At 38.2% G+C, this 12,301-nt stretch overlaps 1 protein-coding gene across 1 annotated transcript in view; it reads left to right on the top strand.

Moving 5' to 3' along the window:
• Positions 1-12,301, top strand: part of KDM7A (lysine demethylase 7A) — a 76,614-nt gene that overhangs the window by 39,091 nt on the left and 25,222 nt on the right. The window contains exons 3-7 of the mRNA XM_081534284.1: positions 1,919-2,036; positions 6,837-6,997; positions 8,848-8,989; positions 9,279-9,465; positions 10,422-10,584. Coding sequence (XP_081390410.1) covers positions 1,919-2,036; positions 6,837-6,997; positions 8,848-8,989; positions 9,279-9,465; positions 10,422-10,584 — 771 coding nt within the window. The remainder of the gene's footprint in view (positions 1-1,918; positions 2,037-6,836; positions 6,998-8,847; positions 8,990-9,278; positions 9,466-10,421; positions 10,585-12,301) is intronic.

The raw sequence follows: 12,301 nt of genomic DNA, 5'->3' as shown, positions 1-12,301 counted from the left end.
CATGTTGAGGATCTGACTGCCATAAATTACTTGGGAATCTTGTTCGAGACTTAGATACGAAGGAACCTGATTTCTACCCCCTGTTGATTATTTAAGTGTGGCTTCTCCTTGTCTATATGAGGATCCAGCAGTATTTTATTATTATGATCTTTGTAAGGTGAAGGGTTTGAAATAACTTAGACTCATAGAGTTGTCACCCCTGCCAAGGTTTTACTATGAAAATGTTCAAATATACAGGAAAAGTTGAAAGAATATTACCTCTAAACCCACCATCTAGATTCCACTATCAACATTTCATGTTACTTGTTTATCTCATATCTGTCCATTAACTATCCCACTGTATGCTGCCCATCTTATTTTTTGATTCAATCTAAGTAAATTACAGACATCAATCCATTTCCCGGGCTTTCCTGGTGGCTCAGACAGGAAAGAATCCACCTGCAATGAGGGAGACCTGGGTTCAATCCCTGGATTGGGAAGATTCCCCTGGAGAAGGGAATGCCTACCCACTCCAGTACTCTGACCTGGAGAATTCCATGGACTGTAGAGACCATGGGCTCTCAAAAGAGTCAGACATAACTGAACGACTTTCACTCACTCACATACGTTTCCCACAATTATGGAAGTTTTAGGCTTAAAAGTGATTTTCAAAAAAAAAAAAGATGTCAAACTGAAATCTTACCTTGATGCCACACAAAAGATGTGCAGGTGGTTCTACCCTGATGAAAAGAGGAATGAATGAGGTCCAGAGCTCCTACCTCAGTCTCTTCTCTATCTTTCCTTTATTAAGGGTTCCACAGCACAGTCTGAAAAATAGAACTCACTCCCTTCATTTTCACATCGAGGACACTGCACCTAGACATGTTGCAGAGTGAGTTGGGTCTTCCCAGGTGGCACTGGTGGTAAAGAATCTGCCTGCCAGTGCGGGGGATGCAGGTTCAGCCCCTGAGTCGAGAAGATGCCCTAGTGGAGGATATGGCATCTCACTCCAGTGTTCTTGCCTGGAATATTCCATGGACAGAGGAGCCTTAGTGGGCTACAGTTCATAGGGTCGCAAAAGAATCAGACACAAGTAAGTGGCTGAGCATGCACACACATGCGCAGAGTAAGCTGTGACTAAACTAGGAGGCAAGGCCAAGTGTCCTGATTTTGGTTGCTGGGCCTGCTCAAGTTTTAGCCTCCCAGAGCTAGAGACTCACAGGATCTGAGTGTTAGAATGAACCCTACGGTATTTATTCTGTCACCTCACTTGTCCTCCTTATATTATGATGCTGTTCCTGTGTCAGTGTAACCATGCTTATTTTGGGAATAAATCTTGACATAAAAGAGAAGTGACTGTGCTGTTAAAATAGATTTCTGATGTGAGATCAAAGGCCCTGTCCTGAGAGGCTGATTTGGATGATTTATAAAAATCATGTTATGACCTAATGTTCTAGTGACAGTCAAGATTTTAAATAGTAGTGAGGTTTATAGTATGTATAAATATAGGTATTATAAAAGGCTCAATCTGCTAATTTGAATTCCTTGATTTAATTTTAAAATAACTTTTGAAGTAAAAAGATTTAAGGAACTTCCTTGGTGGTCCACTGGTTAAAATTCCGAGGTTCCATTGCAGGGAGTGAGGGTTCGAGTCCTGGTTGGGGAATTAATATCCTGCATGCTGTGAGGCGTGGCCAAAATAATAATAATAATAATAATTGTAGTAGTAGAAGGATTTTTAAAACCCCACAGTTAACTGCCTATAGTTGCAGCATTGCATACAGTAAATTTTACTTCTTCAGCCTTAGAAATACATTTAAAAATGTGAGTAATATTGTACTTAACAATTGTTTCTGATTATGTAGACTATAATGATGGAAAGTACGTGGTACCACCAGTTACAGAGATGTTTTCTTCTTTTAATCTTCTCAAAATCCAGTGAAAAAGAGGAGGAACTGGCACAGGCATGACTACACAGAAATTGATGATGGTTCCAAACCAGTGCAGGCTGGAACTAGAACTTTTGTGAAGGAACTACGTTCTCGAGTCTTCCCAAGGTATGGAAACCTGTTATGACCAAAGAACATTTAAGAATGTTACCTAATAAGGTGACATTATCTAAAGTAGCATTTTCAAGCTTCAGGTTGCAAGCCATTACTGTTCTCAGCCAAATTTTACTTGTCGAAAATAAGATAGAAGAGAAAATTTCGGTGCATTGCAAGTAATAGGAATAAATAAACATAGCTTCGTGGAAGTTTTGTTATATGTAAGTGTTCTGGATTACTGTGTAAAAATGTGTTTCTTAACTGTAGGTCTCAGTCTAAGAAGTTTGAAACACACTGATCTGAGGCACTTAGTCCCATGCTTGGTTCCTTATGTTGTTCTCCTGCTGCTTCTCTCTGCCTCACCTACTCTTATTTTCATGCTGTTTTTCCCTTGTGTTGTTTTCCTATCTGTCTCCACCCTACTTCTGCCAGAAGTCCTCACAACCATTGCTCAGCCTCTGGTGGCCGCAAGGCTAGGGTTTTTTTTTATTTTTATTCTTTTAAGATAATGTATTTGAGTTATGTGGCTCAAGAGAAGAGCGTCAAAAGCATTATGCAGCATTTAACCATGCTAATTTAGATCATTTCCTACTCACTGCCTGACATCTATTTAAAGTGATAATGCTTAATAGGCTTTTTACATGGGATCATATCCGGGCTTGTTAAAAAGGGGAAGTACAATTTAAATTTCAATCACAATATCACCTGCAGCCTATTATGGAATTATTTCAGATCCTTTAAGTGTAAAACCCTTGCTCTTTCTTTGTAACCTTTAGGATTCCTGGCCATTCCCCTCCCTTAGACACAAGCATAAATGATAAGCGGCTTCTGTTGGCTCCCACAGGTAACAGAGAAAAAAATATGAAACACAGTGATTTCCACGTGCTTTTTGTGATATTAAAGACCCTTTTCTCAAATATTCTCTTTTATCAGTATCAAAGTCATTGGAGAAATGTCTATTTTCATTGATTGATTTGGAGCCCAAGTTTTCAGCCAGTGTCTCTTGGCTGGCTTCAGAGAGGCTTATGAGTTCCCTAAAACTGTGTGAACTATTTATTGTTGATGTGTGAATGTGAATTTTTCAGGGAGAGAGGCCATGGCTTTCATTTTTTTAAATAGGTTTGTAACCCAAAAGAGTAGTGTCAGAAATCCTGGCCCAGTGATTCCTGTGGCTTCTCTGCCAAAGTGTTAAACACAAATGAGTTAAATATAGATTACAGAGATCGTCACAAATGTCCACACTGTACTTACCATTAATTAAAGGTCTTGGTTTTATTTTGTTTAACTCCATAAACCTCCACGGGCAGAGTGACAATAATTAACTAAATCACACATATTCAATGGGATTGGCATCAGTTCAGTTCAGTTCAGTCGCTCAGTCGTGTCTGACTCTTTGCGACCCCATGAACCGCAGCACGCCAGGCCGCCCTGTCCATCATCACCTCCTGGGGTCCACCCAAACCCATGTCCATTGAGTCGGCAATGCCATCCAACCATCTCATCCTCTGTCGCCCCCTTCTCCTTCTGCCCTCAATCTTTCCTAGCATCAGGGTCTTTTCCAATGAGTCAGCTCTTCGCACGAGGTGGCCAAAGTATTGGAGTTTCAGCTTCAACATCAGTCCTTCCAATGAACACCCAGGGCTGATCTCCTTTAGGATGGACTGGTTGAATCTCCTTGCAGTCCAAGGGACTCTCAAGAGTCTTCTCTAACCCCACAATTCAAAAGCATCAATTCTTTGGCGCTCAGCTTTCTTTATAGTCCAACTCTCACATCCATACATGACCACTGGAAAACCATAGCCTTGACTAGACAGACCTTTGTTGGCAAAGTAATGTCTCTGCTTTTTAATATGCTGTCTAGGTTGGTCATAACTTTCCTTCCAAGAAGTAAGCATCTGTTAATTTCATGGCTGCAGTCACCATCTGCAATGATTTTGGAGCCCAGATTAGCATAGAAATGTGTAAAATAAAGTGATTGGGTTATCTTCTTCACCCTTATTTTAAGACTTAAAATTTTTTCAGATCATTTTTTTACGTAAATGATAATTTTTAAAAACAATTATGTGTACAGATGTGTGATATATATACACTTCTAATTTTAAAAGACAAAATGGGGTTATGTTATACATATGTTGTGCAACTTGCTTTTTTTTACTGTTACATTTGATAGATACCCTTCCATATATATACACAAAGTTATCTCACTCTTTAACTGCTATGTAGTGTGCAATAGCATGTGTGTGTGTGTACCATATATATGTACCATAGTTTACTTAACCATCCCACTATGGTATAGGGTCTAGTTTTCTTTCTCTTGTAAGTAATGATGTACCTGTATTTTTAAGCACTTGAACCTATATATTTTTGATCACTTTGGAGTAGTAAAACACCAAACATTTAAGATGAAGGAGTACAAGAGATTTAAGATTCTCCCTTTGATTGGGTTTAAGAAATTGTTAAATTCTCAGAGGCTGAGGAAGAAGGAACACTTGGGAATATTTATGGGGAAAATAAAAGGCAACACAGAACTCAGTGACTCAGGTAAAGAAGCCCCAAGCCTTCTACTTACATGACTGTCCAAGAAAAGTCTGTCTGGATATTTTAAGGCCTTAAACTGACCTGCTGTTCCTGAGAAGGTGGGATGATCTGAGCTCAGTAATTCAGAGACCTAGTTTCTCCTGTTATCTCCTTGACAGCTAGGCTACAGATGACATCAAGACAGCTAAGATCTGATTGTAAAAAAGGAAACTGTTGTGTTTAACCTATGATGCAAATGTTGCCCTTAACTTTCAATGTACAGCAGCTACAATTCTGTGAGCATTTGGAATATAAAATGGAGAATATCTCCATTTTTAGAGATCTCTGATTTATGGTTAGGGAACAGTCAACAAACTGGAAAATTCTTAAAGAGATGGAAATACCAGACCACCTTACCTGCCTCCTGAGAAATCTGTATGCAGGTCAAGAAGCAACAGTTAGAACCAGACATGGAAAAACGGATGGTCCCAAATTGGGAAAGGAGTGCGCCAAGACACACTGTTGTCACCCTGCTTATTTAACTTTGATGCAGAGTACATCATGTGAAATGTCGGGCTGGATGAAGCACAAGATAGAATCAAGACTGCCAGGAGAAATTATCAATAGCTTCACATATGCAGATGACAGCACCCTTATGGCAGAAAACGAAGAGGAACTAAAAAGCCTTTTGATGAAAGTGAAAGAGGAGAGTGAAAAAGCTGGCTTAAAACTCAACATTCAGAAAACTAAAATCATGGCATCCGGTCCCATCACTTCATGGCATAGATGGGGAAACAGTGGAAACAATGAGAGACTTTATTTTCTTGAGCTCCAAAATCACTGCAGATGGTGACTGCAGCCATGAAATTAAAAGACACTTGCTCCGTGGAAGAAAAACTATGACCAACCTAGACAGCATATTAAAAAACGGAGACATTACTTTGCCAACAAAGGTCCATCTAGTCAAAGCTATGGTTTTTCCAGTAGTCATGAATGGATGTGAGAGCTGGACCATAAAGAAGGCTGAGTGCCAAAGAATTGATGCTTTTGAACTGTTGGTATTGGAGAAGACTCTTGAGAGTCCCTTGGACAGCATGGAGATCAAATCAGTCAATCCTAAAGGAGATCAATCCTGAATATTCATTGGAAAGACTGATGTTGAAGCTGAAGCTCCAGTACTTTGGCCACTTGATGCAAAGAACTGACTCATTGGAAAAGACCCTGATGCTGGGAAAGACTGAAGGCAGGAAGAGAAGGGGAACGACAGAGGATGAGATGTTTGGATGGCATCGCTGACTCAATGGACATGAGTTTGAGCAAGCTCCAGGAGTTGGTGATGGACAGGGAAGCCTGGCGTGCTGCAGTTCATGGAGTAGCAACGAGTCGGACACGACTGAGTGTCTGAACTGAACTAAACTGAGGGGACAGTGAAAAGGGACAGACAAACCTCACTTGAGTGTAATTACTAGAACAGGTTAGTCATTAAAGAATGCAGCCAGAAGTTCAGCAACCCGTTTTTAGTGGCTTAAGGTGACTAACGTATTAAAACTTATTAAATACTGAGGATAATGATCTTTTAAATCAGGAATTCTCAACTGGGGCATTTGGACCTTGTCTCAATGAGTAGGGACTATGCATGCTAGGCATCCTCCAGTCTGCAGGAAGACATGAATTGTTCTATGTCCCAGGAGACTTTATGATGTCTAATAAATATTTGTGTAGAATTTTATAGCCAGATAAAATATGATTTGTTTTTACTTATCCTAACCAGCTCTTATTGTATTGTACCCCCTCCCTTTTGCTCTTCTGGTTTTCTATGCAGCATGTGTTGAGTTACTTCTAATCTTGTTACTTCTTTTAAATCCAACCATTCATTACGACTGATTGTAGGCATCCCATTATTCTGTTATTCTGTTAGGGAAGCCTGGCATGCTGCAGTCCATGGGGTAGCAAAGAGTAGGACATGACTTAGTGAACTGAACTGTTATTCTGTTATCTTTTCTAGTGTTATTTGCTTGAATATTTACATATTGAAATCCATATTTTGCTATAATTTGTTTTTTCTCTTGTTATAGTTAAGGCATTTTATGTAATTCACATATATTTTTCCAATTGTATATAGGATACTAAAAGGAGCTTTATAAAAAATTAGTTATAAAAAGGAAAATTAGGTATGAGATAGGTTGAGAACCACTGATACAGGTAATAATATAGCATATGAATTAATCCATTACCAGATTTTTTTTAGCTTAACTTATCAGCAAAGATGACAGTTTACTCTTATGTTTTCTTTAGTGCCGATGAAATCATTGTAAAGATGCATGGCAGCCAGCTGACACAAAGATACCTGGAGAAACACGGATTTGAAGTCCCTATAATGGTCCCCAAATTAGATGATCTAGGACTCAGGCTCCCTCCACCAACTTTTTCTGTTATGGATGTGGAACGTTATGTAGGTACGAACTTGATTCCTTTAATTGCTTGGGAAAACACGGTAAAAATGAAGTTGATATTACCCTAAAATACTAAAAATTGAATGAAGAGATGTTAGTTTAGTTCAGTTTCTGGGTCAGGAAAAGTGAAATGTAATGTTATGTACTTGGAAAACTTTTTTCTCGCAGACCTACTTCCAGAAAGACAGAAGAAGCATTCTGTACAGCCTCATCCTGTTGCTTTATTTGTTTTTTGCCATCAAATTTCCTGATACTTGCTAGGAAAAATTATTACAGGAAAAATTATTACAGAGGGGTAGCTACAGATATGAAAAAGAAGTCTTTGGGGAAACTGGGTGAGTTCTAGACCTTGGTAGCAGCATTCAGGTGCAAGATTTCTGGATCCTGCTTTAGTAACCTCCTGCTGCCTAGAAAAGAGAAGCTTTTTTTCAAACCTAGTTTTACTTTAATGACTTGATGATACTGCCATTTAACGATGTCTGGACTTAATGTTTTATATTGAGTCCCAGAAAGGTGTAAGAAACAAGGTAGAAGACCCTTTATCTGTTGCATTATTGTGGACATTTTCAGTCACTTCTTTCATTCTCATCAGGGTATTGAGAGAGAAAGCTGACTCTATGTAGATCTCATTCCTTGTTAGCAAAGTACATAAAGATTATTTGAGGATTAGATCTCAAGTCTATCTTGACTCAAACTGTCTACTCTTTCCAGTATGTTATCTTCTGAGCATGAAGTAATCTGAGAATTTGTCCCTTTATCAATCCATTGATTGACGTTGCCAATTGTTTCACTGAGGAAATCCAGTTAAATTATCTGACTTCACATTCAGCTTAGTTTTGAACTATTTGATAAATTAGAAGATGAGGCTGAGGTTTCACATAAACCTGTTTGTGTAGATAACATTGTAAAATAAATGGCTAGTGTAATAAAAGTGTAGATAAAATGTTCACACTACTTGATAGCTAACTTTTTTAATACTGCAGAATACTTCAGTTAACAGAATTGTTTTGCCTCCGAAATATAATATAGTCTATTTGACTTTCTTAGCTTGTTTAAAGTTACATTCAGTTAAGAAACTGGCACTTATTTGTTTCCTGTTTCAGATTAAGTATTGCTGTATTTTGAATTTCACCTTATCCTGTAAGACATTGTCAAACTAACTCATTTTTAGGGTGATTCAGTGTTGTGCATGCAGTACCTCATGGTTTTATAGGAAAATTGTAAACTAATCCCAATTCAAAACTCATTTCACAGACAATGATATGAACTGATTTTTGCTTCATTTTTTTCTTGAGGCAGAATATTAGGAGAGAGTACACTACCAGGCAAGGAGAAATTGTCTGTCCTGGTTAATCTGTTCACTAATTCCTCAGTGACTGATTGGTTTCTCAAAATGATGGACTCAGAATCTTAAGTGTTAAAGAAGTAAAAGGGAAAATTCTGTATCCACATTTTGTGTAGAATTATTATTATAAATATTGATTACCAGGAATTAACAGCCAGAACATGTGGCACAGTTTTTACCTACCAGTGTAATATGCATTTTTGTCATAAGCTGCACAAGAAATCATTGTTGTATGGAAAGCTTTGTAAACACATAAATTTTTATACTCAGTGTTAATTATGCAGCTCTGTCTTAATTGCTTTATTCTTTCAAAAATTGTTCCTTTGTTCAGAAGTTCCAGTTGGACTTAAAGTAAGGATATAGGAAGAGTCTTTGTCTAAGCTGTGTAGTTCTTACAGATGGCTTAATTATCATGTGCAGTAAATACGATTTTTAAAATATTTTTGTTTTGGGCATCTATTGATGAAACTCTTAAGCACAATAATAAGACTGTAATTTTTCTCTGCAGGTGGTGACAAAGTGATAGATGTCATTGATGTGGCAAGGCAAGCAGACAGCAAAATGACACTTCACAATTATGTGAAATACTTCACGAATCCCAACAGACCAAAAGTGTTAAATGTGATCAGCCTTGAATTTTCAGATACAAAGTGAGTAGTTCTGGGTGTTTTGGTGTAGCCTTATGAGTGTTAGCTAAATGTAGTTAAATGATGAATTTATTTTAGTAAGAAACATAATTGTGACTCCTAAAATGGTCCAGAGATGCAACTATGTTGTTGTACATTTTGCTTCGGCATGCTCAAACTTTTAAGTATTCTTGTTAGCCTTGAGTTCCAGCTAATTTCTTGGTTGGGGTTGAGATGGGAGATGCAGTTTTAAGAAATTTTAATTTGCATGATGTGGGTGTGTGTGTTTGTGTGTGTCTGTTTTTTTTTAAAGGATGTCTGAATTGGTGGAGGTTCCTGATATAGCCAGAAAACTTTCCTGGGTGGAAAATTATTGGCCAGATGATTCGGTCTTTCCCAAGCCGTTTGTTCAGAAATACTGCTTAATGGGAGTTCAAGACAGCTACACAGATTTCCACATTGATTTTGGTGGGACTTCAGTTTGGTACCATGTCCTCTGGGTAAGCTTGGCATATTTCTTTGTTCACTTAACCACAAAAACATACAGTCTTCTTCCCTCTAGTCAATTACCAGTCAATCCATGAATCAGATACCTGAAAAGGAGCAAAATTATAGTAATAATTGCTTCTGATCTTAAGGTCAGGCTAAAGACAGCTAGTTGGATAAGTCAGGAATGCCCATAAAATTATGAATTCTCCTTGAGAGCATATATTCACCTTGCTTTATCTAGAACTGTAACAGTAGCCATTCAGCACATGGGGCTAAATTTAAATAATGAAACATAATGTAAAATTCAGTTCGTCATTTGTGCTAACCACATTTCAAGTGCTCAGTAGCCACTTAGGGCTCTACATCTGCTGTATTGGGTAGCACAGATAGGAAGCATTTCCATCTTCACAGAACGGTGACAGTCTTGAGCCAGATCTTCGTCTAAACCACGTGCCTGTGCATCAGCAACGCTCTGGACTCTGTTTGATGCTGTGCCTTGAGCTCCTCTTCCTTTGCTTCATGAGAAAGCAGAGGGTCAGTTCACTAAAGAAAGTCTGTTCACAAGTCTTTAAAAACAGCTGTAGTGTTACAGGTCTTAGGAGGAAGGGCAAAGTTTGCAGAGATGACTCTCTGTGACCTGGGGCCTGTTAACATGTATTTACTTCTATACCTTGAACATGAGATCAGTAGGATGCTTGTGTCCTTCACCCTTCTCTTCTGCAACTGTCTCTCCTCACAACTTTACTGACCCCTTGTCGTATTGGGAGGGGGAGCCTTAGTACCTGTGAAGATGATTATTAAAGGCAGTAGCTATTGATCAGGCATGTGAAATATGTCTTTCTGAGCCTAAGAAATCTGATAATTATCTAATGTAATTTAGAACATTGTATTGGGAAATTGCATCAATATAGGCCACCCTGAGTATGGCATTTCCTTTTTCAAAAATAGTGTGATTACTTCCTCCTAGGGCGAGAAGGTTTTTTATTTGATAAAGCCAACAGATGACAATTTGGCCCTCTATGAATCTTGGAGTTCATCTGTGACCCAGAGTGAAGTTTTCTTTGGAGATAAGGTGGATAAATGCTACAAATGTGTGGTAAAGCAGGGACATACCTTATTTGTTCCTACAGGTAAGGTTTTAATCCCATTCCCGCTCCCCATAGTGATTGCTCACCACAGAGTCAGCTTTTGATTGGAACCTCTGAGTTTAACATGTTTGGAAAGTAGCTCTGCATAGCCTGAGAGATGATTCTTATGTTGAACTTTTCACGTCTTTGTCCCTTAGAGGGTTTCTCTTGTAGTCCGACTTGTTTTGGCATTGTGTTTTATGTCATTTGCCTTCATTTTTATTTTGAAAAATTTGCATACCTTAATACACATCCTTTAATAGTGTAAAATTCAGTGGTTTTTAATAGATTAACAGAGCTGTGCAACCCTCTCCCTATCTAATTCCAGAACATTTCATCACCTCAAAAAGAAACCCCGTACCCAGTTAGCAGCCACTCCCCATTTCCCCTCCTCTCAGCCCCTAGTAACCTCTAATTTTCTTTTGTCTCTGGATTTGCCTGTTTTGGACATTTCATATATAATAGGTGACTTTTGTATCCAGCTTCTTTTAGTTAGCATCATGTTTACTAGACTTATCCATGTTGTATCTCTTATCAGTGTTTCATTGCTTTTTATGGCCAAATAATATTCCATTGCATGGATGTATCACATTTCGTTTATCCCCTCATCAGTTGATGGACATTGGGTTGGTTCCACTTTTTGGCTGTTGTGAATAGTGCTGCTTTGAACATTTGTGTGATAGTTTTTGTGTGGAGGTTTGTTTTCATTTCCCTTGGGTATATACCTAGTGGTGGAATTGCTGGGTCATATGGTTTAATGATGTTTAACTTTTTGAGGAACTGCCAAACTGTTTTCCTAATGGCTGCACCATTTTACATTCCTGCCAACAATGTACAGTTATTTCAATTTCTCCACATCTTCACCAACACTGTGCTTATCTTTATTTTTGACATTCTAGTAGGTGTGAAGTACTAGTATCTCATTGTGGTTTTAATTTGTGTTTCCTTAATGAGTAACGGTGCTAAGCATTTTTCATATTGGCTATTTGTATGTCGTCTTTGGAGAAATGTCTGTTAAGTCCTTTGCCCATTTTTAAGTTGGGCTGTCTTTTTATTGTTGAGTTGTAAGAATTCTTTATATATTCTGAACAGACCCTTTTCAGATATATAATTTGCAGTATTTTCTCTCATTCTGTGGGTTGTCTTTTCACTTTCTTGATAATGTCCTTTGCACAAAATTTTAAAATTTTGATGAAATTCCCTTCAGTTTTTAACTGGTCAGCTCTATGCTGATGTTGAAGGCCAAGTCTGCTGTAGAAATCTGGGCTGCTGTCCTGGGATAATTAGGAGGCAAAGAGTATGTTCTAAGGGAGCCTAGGAAGGGAATGAGTATCAGCCTTAGTTATAGGCTCAAGTGTAGGCATCAGGTATATCATTTTGAGAGGTGACTGAGTGCAGGGTATGGATTCTGCAGGCCAGTGGTTCTGAGAGTTGTGTTCTTCTGATTTGGGTGACCTTAATGGCTGCAGAGTTTGCAAGGATCTGTTACAGGCTCTGCTTTCTTACTTTGGCTCTGGAGTATATAATAAGTATGTGTTGAATAAATGAATGAGTAAATGCCTAGAACTACCAGAATTTATAAATCTAGGTACATATCAATATTACCACTGTGAATGGGCTAAGCCCCACCTTTTTAAGATCCCCAAAGCTCCCTTTTGTAATAAATATTTTCTAATATCCGTTTTAAAATCTTAAACTCAAATTTATCTTCAGTATAACC

This window comes from Giraffa tippelskirchi, chromosome 10, assembly GCF_054371585.1.
Source record: "Giraffa tippelskirchi isolate mGirTip1 chromosome 10, T2T-mGirTip1v1.2.pri, whole genome shotgun sequence".
NCBI lineage: Eukaryota > Metazoa > Chordata > Mammalia > Artiodactyla > Giraffidae > Giraffa > Giraffa tippelskirchi.
This window is presented reverse-complemented; position numbering and strand designations above follow the sequence as displayed.